The sequence below is a fragment of the Manis javanica genome, chromosome 5, assembly GCF_040802235.1.
Source record: "Manis javanica isolate MJ-LG chromosome 5, MJ_LKY, whole genome shotgun sequence".
NCBI lineage: Eukaryota > Metazoa > Chordata > Mammalia > Pholidota > Manidae > Manis > Manis javanica.
Window position 1 is genome coordinate 172,879,048 of NC_133160.1, and position 19,143 is coordinate 172,898,190.

The 19,143-nt window shown below is 59.4% G+C and overlaps 1 protein-coding gene across 25 annotated transcripts in view; it reads left to right on the top strand.

Moving 5' to 3' along the window:
* The window catches only part of ABLIM2 (actin binding LIM protein family member 2), a 142,208-nt gene that overhangs the window by 25,234 nt on the left and 97,831 nt on the right, over window positions 1-19,143 (top strand). For all 25 annotated transcript variants that reach the window (XR_012131893.1, XM_073238004.1, XM_073238021.1 and 22 more), the window contains exon 2: window positions 13,976-14,119. Coding sequence is in view for 24 of the 25 variants with exons in the window: in XM_073238004.1 (XP_073094105.1) it covers window positions 13,976-14,119 (144 nt within the window). In the remaining variant the exon portion in view is untranslated. The remainder of the gene's footprint in view (window positions 1-13,975; window positions 14,120-19,143) is intronic.

Consider the following 19,143-nt stretch of genomic DNA (forward strand, 5'->3'; position numbering starts at 1 on the left):
CATGATGCTCAGTGTCAGAAGCATCACAGGAGATGACATATTGCATGTTCTATTTATGTGAAATGTCCAGAACTGGCAAATCTGGAGACAAGAAGTAGATTATCCGATGCCAGGGGCTGGCGGACGGGGGAGTGGGGAGTGACATAATGGGCAGGGGACTTCCTTTTGGGCGAAAGTCCTAATACTGATTGTGGTGACTGACACACAGCTCCATCAATGTGCTGAAAATCATGCAATTGTTATGTTTTAAATAGGTGAATTGTATGGTATGTGAATTATATCTTGAAAGAGCTGCTGTTTACTGACGCCTTCTGCAGAGCTGGGTAGGTTCTGTGGAGGTGCTCAGGATATTGTTTTAGAGGGAGCACATTCCCATGAAAAGAATCATGCTCTATTATATCATGTTCTGTCATATCATATCATGGGCATGTGTGTGAATATGTATATAGGTGCGTTATTTTTGCTGTGTATACCGAACTGCACAGTGGAAAGACCACTGAGATGCTAACGGGGGGAGGGCCATGTCAGGGTAGGAGATTAGCAGAGGATTTTAATTTTTCTTCAGCCTTTATATACTGCTTGGGTTTTTAATAATGAAGTGTTACTCCTATAATCATAAGGAACTATTTCTGTCATTAAAACCAGAGGAAGCCTTGTCTCAGGAGGCAGGCAGTGGCCCCAGGCTGGGCTCCCGTGCAGCACTGTCTGGCCCCAGAAGGCCGTACCTCTTGGCCTGTTCGCATTGAGCCAGGACCTGTCACCGCAGACGGCCTGTGGGACAGGCATCAGTGAGCCCTGGCCTTCCTGAGTTTAGAGGCCAAATATGGCCTGTGGACACTGGTCTGTGTGCTGGGCCCTGTTGGTACAAATAGATATGAAAAGCCCGCTGGAGCCCAGGGTTGGGAGCAGGGCTTGAGTGTGCCCATGCGTGTCGCCCTGGTGCGGCGGACACGGCCCGTGTGTGCTCTTGCTGCCTGGCTCGGCTTCCCTCTGCCCCGGGCCAGCACTCCAGATGCCCAGTTTTGATTGGACACCAGGACATGCTTCTGCCAGCACCAGCCTTCCCTGGATGCACATGTGGGGAGCCAGGAGGGGAAGGGGAAAGGCCAGAAGAAACAGAACACCGGTCCTCTTACACAGAGACTGGGCCTTCCCCACCCCACCAGGTACAGGCTGCGTGATCTTGCCAAGTTCCCAACCATCTCTGAGCCTCAGTTTCCTTACCTGCAGCATGGGGGCGGTAAGGCCTTTCATGCACGCTGGTGGCAGGACTGGAGTCAAGGTGCCCACATAGGGATGGGGACATCTGCCCAGCTGTCCTTGTGTCCACCCTGAGCCCACCTATGCTGGCACCACCTGTTTTCTCATTTGCTTTTAGAGCCAAGAATGATAGCAGGGCCTCTATCCCAGCCATAGCTGTGCCACGTCCAGCTGAGCCCGGGTGGAGATGCCCCATCATGACGGCACCCTGCAGAATGCCTGCAAGTGGGGTGGAACTGCCTGTGTCTCCAGGAAGGAGGAATCTTTGTACCTGAAGCCCACATGTTTCCCTTTGGGAGACATGCCCATTGATACCCTTGAGGTGCCGCCGGAGGCCTGGGCATGTGCTGGGAGCCCGACAGTTACAGGCTAGTGGGGTGCCTTGTGTTAGTGGTGTCACTGTCATGCACATTCTCAAACTCTCTCTGCTCATTGATGCGTTGACAGGTGTGGGATTTGGAACAGGAAGGTGGGCTTGGCTCGCAGTGCCCACAGGCAGCACAAAAGAGGGAAACGTGGGTGTCTCAGGGAGACAGTGGGGACAGACTGTTCCCAGGGCCTTCTCCAAAGCCACAGGCTGGCCCCAAACCGATGCACCCGCGATTACCCTCCCCGGGCCTCGCAGTCCTGCAGAAGGGGGAGTGATGGCTCAGAGGGGCAGAGGTGCGGGTTGCCCGTCAGAGGCAGGAACAGGGCCCTGGAAGCCTGGCCAGGCCATGCTGCAGGCTCCCCCTCCCTCCACAGATTCAGCCTTTGTCCACACAGCCACCCTCCCAGCCTGGTGGCCTGGTGGTCTGGTGTCTGGCATGGTTGAGGATTCTGTGGCAAGGATGTTCAGGCCCATACTGAGACCCCATCATTAGCAGTGCAGATCACTAAAGGGCCCTTGATGGTCACGGTCTGTGAAAATGTGACGGTTCTAGGACTCAGCCGCCCTGCTGGTCTGGAATCCCGACATGTGCCAAGGACAGAGGAGCCACAGCACAGGACCCTGAGGAGCAGGTTGGGAGATTTTAAGTTGAATCTTGGAGCAGAGCCAGCATTTCCCTGTGGGGGTTATAGGCTCCAGCACAACGAGACACTTCATGAGTTGGGAAAGGGTCTCCATGCGCCGTGCAAGTGCCTGTGGGGCCAGAAGTGTGCGGCCACCAGGTCAGGTGCTGGGTGGGGGTTGGGCAGGGATTGAAGACCCCAAGCAAGACTGCCAGCTGGCAGGAAGGAAGACAGGGTGCTTGATTCCAGGCTCAGGCAGAGAAGGGCCCTCCCTGAACGCAGCTGGGTCCTGAGGGCAGGTTGGTGGGTGTCTGAGACACACTGTGAGGGTGCCCAGTCCGGGCTGCTGGGAGCAAACGGTAAGGAGGTGTGCCCAGCAGGGACACCCTGGAGGCAGGCACGGCTGTCAGGAGGATGGCACCTACCTGGGCGTGTCCCAGGCCCTCTTGCCCCCCCCAGGGGCAGGTCCTCCTCTATCCTGGCCCTGTCTCCGCCTACAGCATCCTGACCTCCAGCCTGAGCAAGTCGCTTCATGTCCTGGAACCTGTGGATCCCCATCTCTAAAATGGTCCAGACAGGACAGTCCCCGGTTGTGTGGGATGAGAGGATAATTAGAGAGGGCAGGTGCAGAACAGGCCTGTGCAAGGGGACAGTGTCCTCCTGGGACACGGGGTGGGAGGGGTGGTCCGGGGGGAGTGCTTGGCCCCTCAGACCCCCTACCATGGCCATCCTTGTCAGACCCAAAGCCAGGGGCTTTCCCAGGCCGTTCGGACTTGCTGGCGGTACACAGCGGGGCAGTGAAGCCCCACCTTCAGAGCCCTGGGCAGGAGGGGGACAGCTGGTGACCCTAAGCTGGCCGTGTGCACCAGGGCATACTGGCAGGCCCCCAGCCTCATGGGCCCCCACGGTGGCATCCCAGGCAGGCGGCCTGGTGAGTGAGGGGCTCTGGCAGGATTAACTTGGCCCTCACGACCCTCTTGGTGGGAGCTGACAGCTGGGGCTTGGGTTCTGTGGCCTGGGTTCAAATCCCGGCCGTGCTGTTCACCCATTTCCAGTTTTGTGACTTGGTCATTGATTGAAGTCTCCAAGAGCAGGGCCTGACACTTATCCCGGGCACAGGAACTGAAAGATGAGGTCGTCACACATTAATTATCGCCCAGGCGATGCACTGTGCTGTGCTTTGAGTCACCAAATGCGTTTCCTGTTCCCATTGGATATAAGGAGTATTTATAGGCATCAGCTGTGTGCTGGACCCTGGGCATATATTGGAGACCCAGCTGAGGCCACCTGTGGTCCAGCAGTGGCTGCCCTGGCCCATGGCAATGTGACCTGGGGGACAAGCACTGGTGGGCCCTCTACAGTGTGCCCGTCCTTTAAACGGGGAATCAACACAGGGACGCGCAGGGCAGGTGGAGGCGTGAGGACACGGGCAGGGGGGCACACCCTGGCAAGCCAGAGAGGCTTTCTCTCCAGCCTCAGAGGGAGCCCTCCTTGCCTACACCTCCACCCCAGCCTGCTAGCCTCCAGGACGGTGACAGAGTAAGCGTCTGTCCTGGTTCTGGTCCGGCCACAGACTTCTGTGTGACCTGGCCGGGCCCACCCAGCATGGCTGCTGTATGTGTGGGGAGGATGGGCCCATATGCCTGCTAAGCCCAGACCTTCTGGAATGCCACCCATGAGATCCTCAGACGCCCCTCCAGTCAGGAAGTACTCGCTCTTCCGGAGATGAAATAACACCCTCGGGGACAGGCAGCGAGGGCTCTGGGACCAGCTGCTGGAAGCATGGGGGCCCTGGAATTGGCAGGAGCTTGTGCTGAGGTCTGCTGAGAGTGCCATGACCAGCCAGTGCTCTGGAGGCCGCTCACTGCCATTCTGTCCTCACCCCTGTCCCCCAGGCCCCATGCACACACAGACCCCTGCCGAGCCCCGATCACCCATCAGCTCTGCCATGTCACCATTCTCAAAAAGCCCGTATGGGACACCTTGTCACTCTGCAGATGGCAAACAGCTCAGAGGAGGGGCAGCGAGTGGGGACACCCCAGGCCTGGACCCCCCAGGTCCTTCCACCCTCAGAGATGAGGGATTCGTCTCTGGGGCTGCAGTAGCAAAGTACTGCAGACAGGGGTCCTTAAACGACAGGCACTGTCACCGTCCTGGAGGCTAGCAGGCTGGGGTGGAGGTGTGGGCAGGAAGGGCTCCCTCTGAGGCCGTAGGGAAAGCCTCTCTGGCTTGCCAGGGGCTGCCCTCCCCGTGTCCTCACGCCTCCTCCTGCCCTGCGCATCCCTGTGCCGATTCCCCATGTAAAGGACGGGCATGCCCGAGGGGGCCCACCTCAGGACCTCACTTTACTTGACCACCTCGGTGAAGACCCTCTCTTCAAATGAGGTCATGTTCTGAAGTGTGGGGGTTAGGACTCCAGCAGAAGAATTTGGGGGACCTGCTGTAGCCTGTCAGAGATGGGCTCCGAGGACCCCAGTTTGCTTGCTTGCACACTCTGTGTAAGCAGAAGGGGGATGACGTGCCGGCACCGCAAAGAAAAGGCTCCTTGCAGGCTCGGCGAGGGTGCCCCGCGGTCCTGCGTGTGTGGCCTGAGCCTGTTTATGGCTGAGGGTGACTTTGTCTGAATGTGCTCTGCCTCGGGACAGGAAGAGCCATGGGACTTGGAGATCCTTCCCTGACCTATCGGTCCCTGGGTCTCGGGGGGGCTAACTGTGTGGCAGTCCCCAGGCTGCTGACCTGCTGGAAGGGACTCCAGCATGGGTACCCCTGTGAGGAGGCCCCACTACTGGCAGGGTGACCCTCCATCATGTGGGGATGGTGGGCATGAGCAGGATGGCTGGAGTTACGTCATCCATTCCCTGCCCAGCGCCAATCTCCAGGGGTCCACAGAGAGCAGACAGGAGCCTCCCACGGCGTCCCCAACTGGGAAGCCCAGACAACCATCTCAAGGCCAGAGGTTCACTGTCCATTTTGGGTGGCATGGCTTGTTCAAGGTGGCGGTCGGTGGCCTGGGGGGACGACAGGCAGATGCCCTCATCTGCCATGTTGGCATTCACGTGGCTGTGCTCTCATGGGATTCGCTGGGTCTGTGGGCAGTGGAGCTGTGGGCGCCTACTGCGCAGGGCAGGGGCCCTGAGCAGAGGGTCGCCCTCCCTAACCCAGCACCTCGTCAGCTCGGAGAGCTTGCCCCAGGGGCTGTATTCCTGGCTGCCTGTTGCTGGGAGCTCACTGGGGCTCACGGGGACACCCTCCTGTGGGGCCACACAGGGAGCTTCTCAGATGCTTGGGACCTTAGAGACCAGCTCAGATCAGACACGGCTCTGCTGGGGGTGCTGCCCCAGGTTCTGCAAGACAGGGCCTGCCTGGCACTGGAGGGCGAGCCCCCAGAGCCAGCTCCTGCCCAGGGCCACAGGGGCCTCTGGACACGTGCACCAGGGCACGTGTGTGCCCACGCCTCCTGAGAACCCCTGTCCATCAGGTCTGTGCCCAAGGACTCCCTGGGCTCCCGGGACAGTATGCGGGACTCGTGCTGTGTGCGTGGTGTCCCACACCCTGCCTGCACGGTCCCCTCTAACACGCACCCATCACTGGCAGTGAGGTGCAGCTGGGTCCGCCCTGTGCAGATGACAGGTGAGGCTCCGGTTGAGTGGCCTGCCCAGGGCCCTTGGCCCAGAGCTGGCGGAGCCGACTCCCCGTCACCCCCCGTACCTGGGCAAGGGACAGCTTCTTGGAGAAGCCACAGTGGCTTCTCGTCCTGGCTGCTGTGAGGTCATCATGTCTGGCTGTGGGGGAACCTGAGCTCTGCCTTTGGTCACCGGGGCAGGGGCAGCCGGCACAGTCTAACTGACATCTCTTCCCCAGGTGACCAGCTGGGCCCAGGATGCGCATGGGGGCTGTAGGTGAGATGCTATGGGGGGCGGAGTTCACTGAGATGTCCCTGGTAGTATCTGGAGCAGACAGGCCCAGAGAGTAACGAACTTGTCCCTGTGTAGAGGGAGCTCAGAGCCGCTGGTGTGTCTGTGGGGAGCACCGCCATCCCAGCCTGGGAGGAACAGCCTTCTCAAGGGAGCAGGGGAGGTGGGCAGAGCCCAGGCAGGGCCGCAGACCCCAGAGTGGGAGGCTCTGGTGGGCAGGGCCGCAGTGGGCGGAGCCGCGTTGCGGGGGCGGCAGTGGGCGGGGCCTGCAGCGGGCGGAGGCAGGGGGCTGGACACGGGCCGCAGGCGCCCCAAGGGCAGGGTGAGTTGGCAGCGGAGGGTGGACCTGGGCTTGCATCCTGGCCCTGGCCCTCCTGGCCGTGGGGCTTTGAGCTGGTTGGTTCAGCCCCCTGAGCTCGGTTTCTGCCTCTACAAAATGGGCATGAGAATATCTGTCTCCCCAGTTGGCTCCAGGCTGCGAGAATTCCAGGCAAGGTTACACCAGACTTCGGGGATTTCCTTTCCTGGGTCAAAATAGCCAGCACCTCCGTGTAGGATCTCAGCTCTGGAGGGAGTGGTGGTACCGCCCCTGGAGAGGTCTGGGGTGAGCCCTGGGCAGGCCGTGTGCGGAGGGTGGCAGAAGGGCCACGTTCAGAAATGGGGAGGGGCTTGGGGGGTCCCGGTTGTGGCATTTGCCTTCCGTGGCCGCGTAACAGACCACCATTCCCCAGGGTCACGGTCTGGGGCTGACGGGTGCTGCCAGGTTCTGTGGAGGCTGGCTGGTTTGGGAATATTGGGCATTTTACATACTCGGTTGCGTCTGAAAACATTCGGGCTCAAGCCCCGCGTCTAATTCTTAGAGCTGCTCGCTGGCCCTGGGGGCTGCAGTCTGGGGCAGGCCGGGGGTGAAGGTGAGGGGCACATTCAGCTCAGGGGAGAAACCGGGGGCCACACAGGTGGGGGCTCAGAGGCCGCCGGGTGACATCCAGCAGGGTTCCTGCTGTTGGATCCCATAATTATTGAAATGGGTGGGGGTGGGGGTGGGGGTGGGGGTGGGGCCCCGGGGGCATCCCTGTGCCCTGAATTCAGGCGTCTGGTGCGGTGAGCCTCCCGTGGGGGGCGTTCACGTCTGCCCCATCTCTGTGCCCTGGAGTGTGAGCTCCCTGGGCAGGGACTGGGCTTTTCCCTACGCCCCATGCCAGCCCAGAGCTTGGCAGGGCGTGGGCACCCCTCTGCTGGACCGAGGATTGGAGGCATGATGTGCTTGGAGAGTCAGACAGGACCGCCACCGTGGCTGGTGGGGACAGCCTGAGACACACCTGCAGAGGGCCTTGGTGAGGACCTACCGGCTCCAGAGAGCAGCTTCCTGGTTCATGGTTATAATTAGCAGTCAGCCCTCAAGTAGGTTAGGAAGGGAGTCATTTGCTGTGATTTTGCAACATAGAACGCTCAGGGTGGGCAGCAGGAGAGGCCTGAACCTGTTCCTCAGCAGAGACACACACCATAAGGAGAGTGTTCCGAGGGCAGGGGAGGCGGGCCCTGAAAGCACTGGGCTTTGGGTCGGGAGAGTGGTCTGGCAGGACGTGTGAAATCAAGGTGCACGTGCCTTTGTGCCAGTGACTTCATAGTTGGGAAAGCAGCCTAAGAAGCACCTGTCCCGGCAGGCGTGCTAGTTGAAAGGATGCTTGCAGGCAGGTGGGGAGTGCTTGCCACCTCCTGTCCAGGCCTGGGTCTCCCCTAGAGGCACACGTTCTCAGACCTGGCCCCCGGCCCCAGCCGGGCTTCCAGGCCAGGAGAGGCACATGGGCCTGTGCACAGGGCAAGCCAGTGCTGTGACGGAGATGAGCATGGTGACGCACGCTCACTGAAGTCCCAGAAGGTGCCTGCCCACCTCATGCCCCCTCTTCCTAGAAGCCCCCCCTGCTGTGCCTGCCCACAATCCTGTGCCTCCCTCCACAGCTCTCGCCCACTGTTACAGTTAGAAGTCACAGCCGAGAGGGAGGGCAAGACCGCTCACCCTGGGCCCCCTTCTGGGTGTATTTGAGTCTCTGGAGTGGATGTGCACGTGTGGTCTTCTGAGGCTCGTGGAATGAACATAATCATAAAATTTGGTAGCCCAAGTTAGTTGTTTGCATCATACAAACAGCAGAATGGAGAGCCCTGCAGAATCATCATGGCTGATGTGGTGGGGTTCCAGTTAGAACCCCGAGTGCCTGGGGGCTCCCACTCCTGATGTCAAGGTGGATTTATCTCCAGGGCAAAGCTTAGAAAGCAAGACAGATGTGGCCTGTGGTTTTTCACCAAGCCAGGAATGCCTGCTGGGGTCCAGTGTGTTAACTGGGCCTTTGGAGAAGGGACATAATAAAATGCGGAGCCAGTAAGACAGCAAAAATGAAGAGTTGGGCAAATCCCCAAGGATCACAGTGATACTCGCCTGGCTGCCTGGGATGCGAGGGGGGAGTCCCTGGGACAAGAGGGGCGTCTGGCCCTGCCTGAGCCCCCTCAGCACGGGGTGGCCCCCTCCTGCTGCCTGCCACACCGGCATGGTGGTGAGTGTGCACAGCCATCTCCCCCGATGCCGGAAAGCCCCTCTGTTCCTCTGCTGGTCGAGTTACCAAGCACCTGGCTTTCAGACCAGCAGGTGGCTAAGGCACTGGGCAGGGCGTCAGGCACACCTGAGCAGGGGCCCAACCAGCCCTTCTGTAGGCCCCATATCTGAGCCTCAGCATCCTCATCTGCAAAGTGGGGGTGAGAGACCATTCCCCTGGGATATGGGATGTACCCAACAAGGAAATGTCCCCGTGGGCTCTGGGCACCAGTAGGTCCTCTGACGCCTGCTGGGCGTGTGAGTGAATGAACCAGCCGGCAATGATTAGAATAGCTTTGTTGTTTAGTATTTGGCACTGAGTGACCTTTGGCCAAGCGCCTGGCAGTGCTGACTTCAGAACGAAGTCCCGGGGACTTGCAGTGGCTTCCTCGGCTTAGGGCACCTGCAGATCGGGCTGGGTGCTTTGAGCAGGAGGGGCCGGGCCCTCACTGTCACCTGCACTGATGAGGACCACATGGAAGGGGACGGAGACAGCACAGGGCACGCGGGCCCAGTGGTGCCACAGCTGCCTTCCAGGTCTGCTGACTGGGGAAATGTGGGATGTTTGGTTGTAGCATCTTGAATGATGTCAGGTTGGCAAACTTCTAGGAACAAAGAAGGAAGTCACCCTGGTTGGGTCTGCACCAGTGGAGTGGAGAGGAGAATTGATGTGTCTGGTGGGTCAGTACAGCGGAAGCATGTTCCCCCAGCATGTGGCCTTCTGGGGACTCCCGGTCCCCTTTCTGGTGGCCCTGCCCTGCTCTCTCTCACCCTCAGGGGCGGGTCCGCCTCTGAGGCCTGGAAATACCCACGCCGGCAGCTGTCATTCACCAACACCTGTCAGGCATGGCAGGTGTTTTCTTTCCCCACTTTAGTGGAGTCTGAAAAGTTCCTACAACTTACAGATGTGAATGCTGCGGCTTCTTGGAGTTTGTCGGCTCTCCAAGATACCACTGCCTCCCTGGACACGGGTCCAAACCGGCTCCCGTCCCAGCTCCTCACAGCACGTGGCTCCTCCAGACCGTTTCTGGTGACAGAACAGGACTGTGGCCTGCAGGGATCACGGGCTGCTGGCCCTCGGTCAGAGCGGGCAAGCCACCTCCCTCCTTGTGTTGTTTTTACCAGGAATATTCTTTCTATTCGTGTGAGGCTCCCCGGCGCTGGGATTTCATTATCACGGAGGGGTTAGAGTCACAGCCCTTGTGTGACTTGAATTCGTGGTTTATGTCACTATCACGGTTGAGGACGTGTTCAGTCCAATGTCAGAGCCGATCTTGGAAGTGCGGCGAAGTGAACCTGTGCACCTGTGGCTCCACTCCGTGTGTGGCACTTCTGTCTTTAAAATTTTTCCCAGACTTCATTGCTTAGAGTAGTTTTCAGTCTACGGAAACATTGAGCAGTAAGTAGAGCGCCCCCTGTACGCCCGCGCCAAGTCCCCATTTCCCCCATTATTAACATTTTGTATTGGGGTGGTACATTTGTTATGATCGATGACCAATTTTGATGAATCATTATCACAGTCTGTAGCTCACATCGGGGGCCACCCTTGGTGGGGTACATTCTGTGGATTTGAACAAGTGCATAATGACATGTAGCCCCCATTACGGAATGATACGGAGCAGGCTCCCTGCCCTAAAACTCTCCTGCGCTCCATCGGTTCATCCTTCCCCCAGAACCCCTGACAAACCACTGGTATTTTCACTGTCTCCAGAGCTTTGCTTTTTTTATACCATCAAATAGTTGCAATGGTGCAGCGCTCCGGACCAGCTACTTCATAACCACTTAGTCACATGCATTTAAGGACCTCTGCAGGGAGCCTGGCCAGAACAGCCCATCTCTCTCTAGGGGTCACGTGGAGAAACCCCAGGGCACTGCGCAGGTCCGGATTTCCTTGCGGGGCGCGTACCGGCTGGGCTGCCTCTCCAGGCCTCAGTACGCTCAGTGGCAGCAGGGACGCACTTCGCAGGCTGCTGCGAAAGCACACCTCGCACGAGCTCCGGTCTGCAGAGCTGACCTGCAGGGAAAGGCATCTCCTTGCAATAGGGCAGCTGCAGGAGGTGCAAGGATGAGCTCATCTTGGGGGGGGAAAAGGCCCGTGCCACCCGCAGGATTCACAGATGCGACCCCAAGGGCAAGCGGACAGACGTGGGCTGGAGGGAACACCTGCAGGTACTGGAGGCCACGCCTGCCCGGGACACAGGCCTGTCCCCATGGTACAGTGTCCACTTACTACCGCCAGAGGGCAGCACCACCACCCTGAGCGCGGACAGTCCAGTTGGGTGCAGCTGGGGCCTCCCAGCAAAGCCTTGCCTTAAGAGTAGCGTCCCCCGGACCGACCAGGGAACCGGTGATGTCAGGTTGTGTCCTCTTGGAAATGACAGTAGCTATTGTGCATTGAACGTGTGGGGCCTGCCACCTGCTACGGAAACGTTTTTGCCCGTTACCCCGACATGCCCCCCCCCCCCCCCCCCCCCGTGCAGGAGCTGTGGGCAGAGGGCGGATGGGCGCGCAGTGGGCGCACGGGAGGCTGGGAGCTCCCGGCCGCAGCGCGGAGGAGGGGAGCTGGGGCTGCACGGCCATGCGCTCCCCGGGCCCTGACGGGGTCCCCAGTGTGGTCGGCGCGACATTTCCCCCACACTAGGTTTGTGCACCCCCCACTTGCCTTCTCTGCCCGTGGAGAGATGACAGCGTATCGTTCTTTGTGTGTCTGACAGAGAGAAGACGACAGTGGTGACGATCTGTGTGTCCCTCCCCACCCCCCACCCTGCCCCCCGATCTTGATTTAACCTCTGCTGTGGACCACGTGGCTCCGCCGCCTGTCAGCCTCACGTGAGCCTGGGTGGCCCCAGGCCCCGCACAGGTTTCAAGCCCAGGCTCCCGTGGGTCATCCTGCTCAGGGAATTTTAAGTTCAAGCCTAGGGAGCCCTTGTTCTCTGCCTGCTGCCCCAAATTTTATCAATAGTGAAGTAATGATATCACTGCTAAATACTAGAAAAAGTTTCTGCAGTTATTCTACAGGAAAAAGTAGCAGCAGCAGGTGCAAGCCTCCTGGGGACATTCAGCCCAGAGCAGGAAATGGCACCCCAGCTCTCAGGCCGGCACACGGAGCTCATGGGGTACTTGCTGGATTCTGCACTGTCCCGTCCGCTGTTAGGTTTCCTGACTGTGGAAACGCGAGGCAGGCGCAGACACCGGGCCTGTGTGCCCAGCGCGAGGCCACACCAGCTTTCCTGCCACTCCTTTCCTGCACCTGCCTCCACAGGCAGTGTGGCTTCTTGCCCCCAGACTGCTGGCACCCCACTACCCTTGGGGTGTCCAGAACTCTCCCCCTCAGGCCTGCTGTCCCCAGAGTGGCCCAGGTCCTCCTCTGTGCCGTGCCCTGTCCAACTTCACACTAGGGGCAGGTCAGGGGCTCTGGGCCGGGGCCGGATAGGCTGGACACGATGGAGACGGGCCCCCTCTGTCTGCCGCCCACCTCCCCGTGTTCAGGGGGAGAGACCTTCCAGGCCTGGGGCTCCGTCAAGGCTAGCCTTAAACGGTTGCAAAAATGTGTGTGGTTGTGTGTGTGTGTGTGTGCGAATACCCTTTACCCTCCAGTAAAGTATGGCAGGTGCTTTCTGGGCTGTGCACATCCCCTGGGCCCACCTTGGGCTCCGTTGCTGCCAAGTGGGCACCTCACCTGAACCTGCCAACTTCCCACCTCAGGCGCTTCAGCTCCCAGCTTCTGTGCGTCAGGCCCCCACTAATCCTGGGAGCTTCACTCAGCCCAGACCACGTGGCCCAGAAAAGCAGGGCAGGGAGCTCGGCCTGTGGGGCAACCCTCACCCAGGGGGCAGGGGGCAGGAGACAGGATCAGGCCCCGGCCTCCCTACCTCCTGAGTACCACCTGGGACGCATACTGCCTGGTTCCCTGCAGGGCCCCGGGTGACCAGCTCAGTAACACACCCTTCACTGCCTTCCACCCTCCCTGCCCACCTTCCCTGCCACCTGGGGTCCCCAAGATGCACCACCTGCACCCCATCCTTGTCTCATCCTCAGGCCAGATGAGAAAGGAGGGTAGCATTAGGAGATGCGGAAATAGTGAAGACCCCTCCCCGTCCCCCCACTGCAACACACACATATGCACATGAACACACATACACACACAGGAGAAAGACAAAGGCTGTTTACTAGGAGCTGCATGGGGGTGGGTCAGCCACTGTCACCTGCCACCCGCATTCAGCAGAGATTCAAAGCCAGGCAGAGGAGCGGGAGCCTTCCTGGAGGAGGGCAGGGGGCCGGTGTGCCTGACGGAGGCTGGGGGTCACTAGGAGGGACATCCTGGTGACAGACTAGGGGCAGGTATGGCTTTCTTGGGTTGGTCTTGGGATGGAAGCGGCCCCAGCCTGCCTGGGCCCCGCATCGGCCATGTCCTCTGCCTGGCAGAGCCCCACGCTACCCCCAACGCCACCATCTAACCAGGTCCTACTTGCACTGAAGTGACCCCACTGGGGAGAGCTGGTCCCCCAGCCCTGCGTCTCCACCCCCCCAGCTCTGCCCCTTGGATTTGTCACTGTCGTTAGCCCACTGTCAGTACCACTGGGCTGGTGCTCCTCAAGGTGTGGATCCACTGTGGGCCCCAGCGTCCTGCACGCTGGCCTCCACCAGGCTGTCGGAGGATGTGCATGGGCCCCACCCAGACCCCAAGGGCCCCACGGTCGGGCCCTTTCACCATCTGCCCTGACCCATCCCGCCAGGGTTAGTAGTGCCTCCATAAAAACCCCGGGCAGTGCTGGCTTTAGGAGGTCAGTGTCCCTGGGACACAGAGGGAACTTGAAGCAGGCTCACAGGAAGACCAGGGTTGTGTCCCTGGGTCTGCTGTGCTCACCAGGGGCCCAGCTGACGAGGCCCCTTGAGGGCCAGAGCGGTGCCGGGTCAGGGCAGCAGGGAGCCGCCCTTCGGGAGGGGGTTGTGAGCTCCCTGTCACTGCTGCTGTGCATACAGGGATGGGGACAAGTTCGCACACCGACTGGGGCTGGCACAGACAGGAGCCCTTACTGGGGGTTGGCCAGCCGGCCTGTCCATCATCCTCTTCTCACTGGTCCCTGAGGAGAAGATGAGCCTGTCCCGCGATGTCTTCTGGGACTTGTGCTGGGTGCGGGGGCGCCTTTGCACCTGGCTGGTTTGCTCGCCCTCTGCCCGGCACAGCCGCCCTTTAATGTGGCTTCTCTTGTCCTGACAGTGTCGGAGCCCCAGGCTGGTCACAGCCCCCTGGAGAAGCCGCCCAGCACGGCGATCCTGTGTGACACCTGTGGGAATGTGTGCAAGGGGGAGGTGCTGAGGGTCCAGAACAAGTATTTCCACATCAAGTGCTTCATCTGCAAAGGTGAGTGTCTGTCCTCGGTCTGGGCTACAGTGGTCGCAGGGACAGCCCCGAGGTGTGGCCTCCAACCCAGGCCTCCCAGCTGGGGTTCTGAGCCCTGGAGTCTCTGGGAAGCTTGTTAACTGGGATCCTGGGAAACCTCGGTCCAGAATCGTCATACAGCTTGTGACCTCTTCATTACGGCCTGTGTCCCTTGCGGGTGCGCCATGGAAGTGGGGCGGGATGGAGAATGGGGTCCAGGCCCCAGGGTTGGGACACTGTGCCCAGCGTCCGAGGATTCAGATCCAGTGGCCAGAGCAGAGTGGCCACCCGGGCCCCAAAACCAGGAGGCCAGGGCTCACTGTGGGCGGTGTGGATGCAATGGGCAGGTGCACAGGTGTGTATTTACATTTAGTTTCCTAAAAATGTATGAAGACTAGAATTTGGGGTAAGGGGGGCAAATCAAGCCAATTTGAGACAGTATCCAAACCCCCAAAATTTGTAGTTTTAAAGGAGTTCTGTTAATGGCACGTCTCTGTAAGCACAGAGTCCTCAAGACCTGCTCTCCTGTGGGTACTGTGTCCTCCACGGCCACCAGAGAGGCACACGGCATTGGCCGTAATAACCCAGGGACCCCTGGGACCCAGGAGCCTTGAGGGTCTGCTTCTTTATGGGCAAACACAGCGGGAAATACGCCACATATAGATGATGAAGTGATGTGATTTTTGTAGCTATTCCGTGGCCCTGTCAAGCCGGTGTCGGCTCTTGCCCCTCACTTCCCCGAGGTCTCAGGAACCCCTCCTGTATCAGCCTGGTGGGTGGGCCTGGAAGTGTTAAGGAGTAAGAGGGCATGATTCAGCTCTGACTGGGGAGATAGTACAGCGCCCCCCGCTGTCCAGACGCCGGGTGTTCAACACCTTGTGGGCCAAAGGGTGCGGAGTGAAGAGGGGAGAGGCGCTCACCGCCGATTCATATGGAAAGCGTTTTGGGTTCTCAGACCCTCAAAATCACCCCTTCAAGGCTTTCTGATACCAGAGGACACGTCTCACCAAGATGAACAAAATAATGGGGCTGAAGGACGATGCTCACAGACAGCTCAGAGCCCTTGGGGCTTGATGCTGAGCATCCTTCCTGGGGAAGGAGCTTGGCGGGGCCCCCCCTCCCTGCCCGGGTGTGCGCAGCCCTTGTGAAGCCTCGCTTCAAAACCCGCACTGGACCCTCTGGTCATTTTAGCAGTAAAAACCAAGGGCAGGGTGTGGGGTGGGGTCAGGGAAGGATCCGGAAGCTTCCAGAGAGGGCTGCACAGAGGAGATGGTGTTCAGGCTCCTACTCGGTGATAGGTCCGTGGGGGAGGCAGCCCTTCCAGGACGCAGGGGCCGCGAGCACGCAGTGTGGGGCGGGGGGCAGTCTGGACCGTGGGGAGGGCCAGGGTTTGACTGCTGAGTGCAAGAGCCCCAGGAGGGACGTGTGGCTATCCCCTGGGGAGGGGCAGCTGAGGCCTGGCGCTGCAGGAGCTCGGTCAGGGCTGGACCGCGGGCCTGCGTGTGGCCCCTGGGTGAGGCGCTTCCGTCCCAGGGCTCCGTGGAGGTGCCTTCCGTGGGGGCAGAAGCGGCAGGGAGAGCGAGACTGCAGGGGGGCCGCCCACCCCGGAGCTGCTTGGCCTATGGCCACACCACGGTCTCGGTCTCTGGGTGAAGACTGGATTTTGAGTCCTCCTGTTTGAAGAGAAAACGTGAAAACTGTTGAGGGTCAAGTTCATTCTCCTCGGCCCCTGTCCCCACCGCAGCAGAGAATTGAAGGGTAGAGACACAGGAGTGAAGCAAAATGAAAATTTTATTCAAATATACTCCAGAGGAGGAGTGGGCTAGAGTGAAGGTAAAGGAACGTTTATTTAAGGCAAAAAGGTGCCACTCAAAGAAAGGAGAGTGTGGGTGACCTCAGAGAAGAGGCACACCTAAGGGCCTAGGATTCTCTTTTAAGGCTTTCAAGAATGGGATAAAGGTAAAGGGATGGGGGGCCGTAGGCTTGTCACGCGGTCTCATGATGTCCGTCTCTGGTGAGAGACCGTATGTCATTATCCACGGTCAGTCCTCTAGATAATTCTCTAAGATAAACTTAACACAAGGAATTTACTGATCCTGTTCTTCTCCAAGGTAGTGGTTACCCCCAAGCCCTGGGGATTTACCAGTTAGGTCTGCCTGCCCTCCCCGAAGATCTGGCTGATTACCAAAGAGTATGTTAGGAATCTAACTTCTCAACTCTCTGCTTTTAAAATGGAATCATAGATTTAAGATAAGCCTCTCCTGTTCCTCTCACCACTTTTAGGAAAATTACTCATGATGCCTGTCCCGTGTCCCTGCCCTGTCACACCTGCGTTCCATTGGCTAGAGCAAGTCTCTAGGCCCTCCCTGACTCAGAGCACGCAGGATGAGCGCACACTGCAAGGGTGTCAGCTCTGGGTCCCTGCTGGCTCTGGGCTCCTCTGGTCAACTCCCTGCATTCTTGCTGGGCCCACCCTCTTTTCATCTCACTCCTTTCTGCCTAACAAAACCCCTAGCCAGGCCTCCTCTGCCTCCAGGCGGAGTGCTCCAGAAATGGCCCCGATGCCTCCTGGACCTGGAGGCGGTCAGAGTGCAACAGGGGCGTTCTGGGGGATCTGGCATGGGCCAGTGACTTGGGGAGGATGGTGAGGCTGCCAGTGCAGCCAACCCTGGGACCCCTCGGGGGCTGTGCCATTTCTGGCAGGGGTAGGAGTGCCCTGGGACCCTGGGTCTGAGCCCAACCCCCGCCTGCATCCCCAAGGGGCTGCAGCTGCACGCATGGGCCTGGGCAGCTGGCAGGGGCATCACTGGGGTGACCTGGTGCCCCCACAATCTCCTGGGTCCAGGGTTCCCATAGCACCCACAGCCTGGCTCAGCCCTGGGGAGTTCTCTCCAGAGCACCCTGCCCTCCTGGGTGTGTACTGCCACCCTGAAGGAGGCTACCAGGGGCCTGATAATGGGCCTCAGGGTGCCCCCAGGACAGTGGCTTGTGGAGAGTTTGGGGGGAGACGAAGGGAGGGGCATGACCCAGGAAGCGTGTTTTCCGGGAGGAGACAGAGCAGACCCTGTGGGTGTGAGAATGGCAAACTTAGCATTTCCGTAAACAAGAGGCCACCCACCTGGCTCTGCCGGTGAGTCTATGCCGCCCTCTTGGGCCCTAGAATTAGGCTGAGTCGGTGCCAGTGAGGTCTTTCCTTATCAGAGCTGCTCAGGCCAGTGTGGGATTCGTACAGTTCAATGGTTCAATTTTTTCTTCTCTGCACAAAAACGCATTTGCTACATTTCAGAAAAGCAAAATCCATTAGGGGGCTGTTTCTACAAGCTTATTTTAAAAGACAAAGGGAAAGGCCCACTGTGATTAAAAGGATTGTCTGTGGGAGCAGACCTTAGGAATGCAGCAAAGGGCACTAATGAGATCCTAGAATCAGCCCATCAGCCCATCGCCTGGTGTGTAGGAGGGGAGCTGCCCCCGGTGCGCCCTCCCCGTGGTGTCCTCGGAGGTTCAGCCTCCTGAGCAGATTGGGAGTAGCTGAAGCACCTTCCTCACCAGTCTTGGTGGGAGAGAGGAGACAGGTGGGCGCCTGGACTCAGCCTTGGTCCCTGGCGGCTGCTGAGCAGGTTGCCGTCGTGGTGGGGGGTCCGGAGCCTGGGACCTACAGTTCCACACCCTCCGCCACAGCCAGGGACTGAGTCTCACTGTCTGACGGGCGCCTTGTCGGCCCTGCGGATGCAGTGGGGACCCTGCCCTCCTTGAGTGGCACCTCTGCTGCCCGGGCTGAAGAAGGACATGGAGCCCCTGAGATTTCCTGCCGCTTTAACAAAAGATGTGTTTGCCTGAGGATTAGGTGGTCCTAGCTTCTCTCCAGGCTCTTTGAAAATGCTGTCTGTGAACCCTGCAGGGGCTTTGGGATGAATGAAGAGACCTACTCACAATGTCTTAAACAGCACTGACATGTATCATCTGGACATGAAGCCTGCAGGTGGCCCCTCACCCCCAGACTCAGCTGATTTAACAGCCCACCAAGGTCACTCCGAAATCTGTCTCCGCTTCTCTACCCCCAGCTGCCCCCTCTCCCGCCTTGTCCTGCGCTTCTCAGCAGGGCTGCGCCTCAGGGTCCCAAGATGGCTGCTGTAGCCCCAAGCATCAGTTCCCCGGTCAGCGGCGCCTGACCCAGGAAGGGACTGAGGAGGGGTTTGACCAGGCAAAGGGGCCCTTTCCCGGGGACCCCCCAGAGACTTCCAGTGTGAGTCACTGGCCGGACCTGCGTCGCACGTCCACCAGCACCAGCTGCATCCACCCCTGTGTGGGCACGTCGCCAGATGCACCAAAGCAGATCTGACAGCGCAGACAGGCGCGCCCCCATGTGATTCTGAACAAGTGGTTCGGCGTGTCGGGATGCGCCCGTGAACGGAACCAGGCACCCTCGTCCTCGTGGCGATCACGGTCTAGGACAGGGAGACAGGGAACACTGGGTAGAGTAGGTACATCTGACCATCTGCTGGAAAGTGACGGGCTAGGAAAGGACAGGGACAGGTGAAGGCGTGGGTCAGCGTGCTGGAGGAGTTACTGTTTCAAATGGGGTAATCAGGGTGGGCTTCACAGAGAAGGTGCCCTTTGAGAGAAGGCTTGAGGGAGGTGAGTGAAGTGTTGCAGCCAGAGATCAGCTAGGACAGTGCCACTGACGCGTAGAGCGAGGCTGGCAGGTCTGGGAGCAGCAGGGCGGGTGTCCGAAGCAGACAGTAAGGGCTGGGGTGGGAGGGGAGCTCCTTGTGAGGACCTCGGCCGGCCGCCTGCCGCGGGAGAGGATCAGAGGAGCGCTCTGGCCGTCCTGTTTCCACGGACCACGGTCGCCCTGCTGACACAGGGGCCGGGGCGGGAGGGGGGGCGGCTCGGGCACATGGCGTCTGAGGCAAGAGCCTGAGGACATCTGATCACGTCACCTTTTCTGGACAAATCTGGAAAAACAACCATCTCTATCTTCACCCTAAAAAATGGGGATACACATA